The 1,516-nt window shown below is 40.9% G+C and overlaps 1 protein-coding gene across 1 annotated transcript in view; it reads left to right on the top strand.

The window, feature by feature from the left end:
* The window catches only part of LOC106528722 (sodium- and chloride-dependent taurine transporter), a 35,260-nt gene extending 33,941 nt beyond the window's left edge, over positions 1 to 1,319 (top strand). The window contains exon 15 of the mRNA XM_014023958.1: positions 343 to 1,319. Coding sequence (XP_013879412.1) covers positions 343 to 501 — 159 coding nt within the window. The 3' untranslated portion in view covers positions 502 to 1,319. The remainder of the gene's footprint in view (positions 1 to 342) is intronic.
* Positions 1,320 to 1,516: the final 197 nt, after the last annotated feature.

Here is a 1,516-nt window from a genome sequence, read left to right as displayed (position 1 = left end):
GTGTCTTTAGTTTAAATCTGTGTCTTTAGTTTTAATCCGTGTCTTTAGTTTTAATCCGTGTCTTTAGTTTTAATCCGTGTCTTTAGTTTTAATCTGTGTCTTTAGTTTTAATCCGTGTCTTTAGTTTTAATCTGTGTCTTTAGTTTTAATCCGTGTCTTTAGTTTTAATCTGTGTCTTTAGTTTTAATCCATGTCTTTAGTTTTAATCTGTGTCTTTAGTTTTAATCCGTGTCTTTAGTCTTAATCCGTGTCTTTAGTTTTAATCCGTGTCTTTAGTTTTAATCCGTGTCTTTAGTTTTAATCTGTCTTTACGTGTCTCCGTACGTTCTCCGGTCTCTGCAGAGGATCAAGGCGGTGGCGGCCCCGGTTCGTGGCGGAGCCAGCTCCCGTCCCGCGGACCACCGTGGACCCAATGACCTCACCCTCCCGCTGGACCCCAACGGGAACCAAGGTCTCCTGATGAAGGCCCCCACCCACACAATCGTAGAAACCATGATGTAAAGGAACGAGGGGGCGGGTCTCAATGAGATCACGCTCCGCCCCTGTCCTCAAACGCTTCTCAAGCTAGCTAGCTCTTTTCTGTCTTTGTCTTTCTGGTGGACTAATGAGGGTTTAAGGAAACACAAACTCACATTTCAAATCTTTTACGGTGACTTCAGACCTCGCAGCATCCGGCCTTACCTTTCATTTCTGCTGTGAGTCGGGACGCTGCAGCGAGGAGAGTTAGCTCGGACCTCAGGTCAGAGCTAGCTTCTGTTGTAGCCACAGGTTTAAAGTTTAAAAAGAAACATTTAAAACGCTGTCGGGTTCAGCTTGGACCTGATTGGTTCTCCTGTGCACAGTAGCTCCACATAAAGTGCGTCATCCAGGTGTGAATTCTGAACGACTGGGTTTCACAGCAGCGAACAGCAAACAGAAGGCCTGCTGCTGCACAGAGCCAGGTATCTGTGAGGATTTGAAGTGTGACAGTTGAACCCTTGAGTGTGTTGTGTGTGGCGTACTGTACAGTAGTAGCTATCAGTCTATCTATATTTATCTCTATCTTTGTGTCCTAGACCAGTTTACAGCACACTAGTTACTGCAGTAGACACTCTTGACTCAAACGTTTCGATTCAGTTTTGTTTTTGTTCTGCAGAAGAATACATTATTCTAATATTATTATTAGTTTATTTTATTGTTTTGTCCTCTGCAAGTGTTTAGGTCGTTTTATTATTATTATTATGGGTATTCACTATTAAATTGCTGTAGTTTTACTTATAACCTCAATTCTGAAATGTTGGGATGTTGAGTAAAATGTCAATAAATTGCAAATGAAGTCATATTTTATTCACATTAGCTGCGTTTCCATTACAAATGTGCGCAAAACTTTGTCGATATTCTGTTAATGTTAAAAAAAAAACACAGTTTCGCAACTGTGTTTCCATTAAGTAAAAAATGTTATTAAAGTCACGTGAATACGTTTGTTCTCATGATAAGTCATTACAAACATGGCGGCGATGGATGTAAACACATAGCA

Source organism: Austrofundulus limnaeus, unplaced genomic scaffold, assembly GCF_001266775.1.
Source record: "Austrofundulus limnaeus strain Quisiro unplaced genomic scaffold, Austrofundulus_limnaeus-1.0 Scaffold399, whole genome shotgun sequence".
NCBI lineage: Eukaryota > Metazoa > Chordata > Actinopteri > Cyprinodontiformes > Rivulidae > Austrofundulus > Austrofundulus limnaeus.
This window is presented reverse-complemented; position numbering and strand designations above follow the sequence as displayed.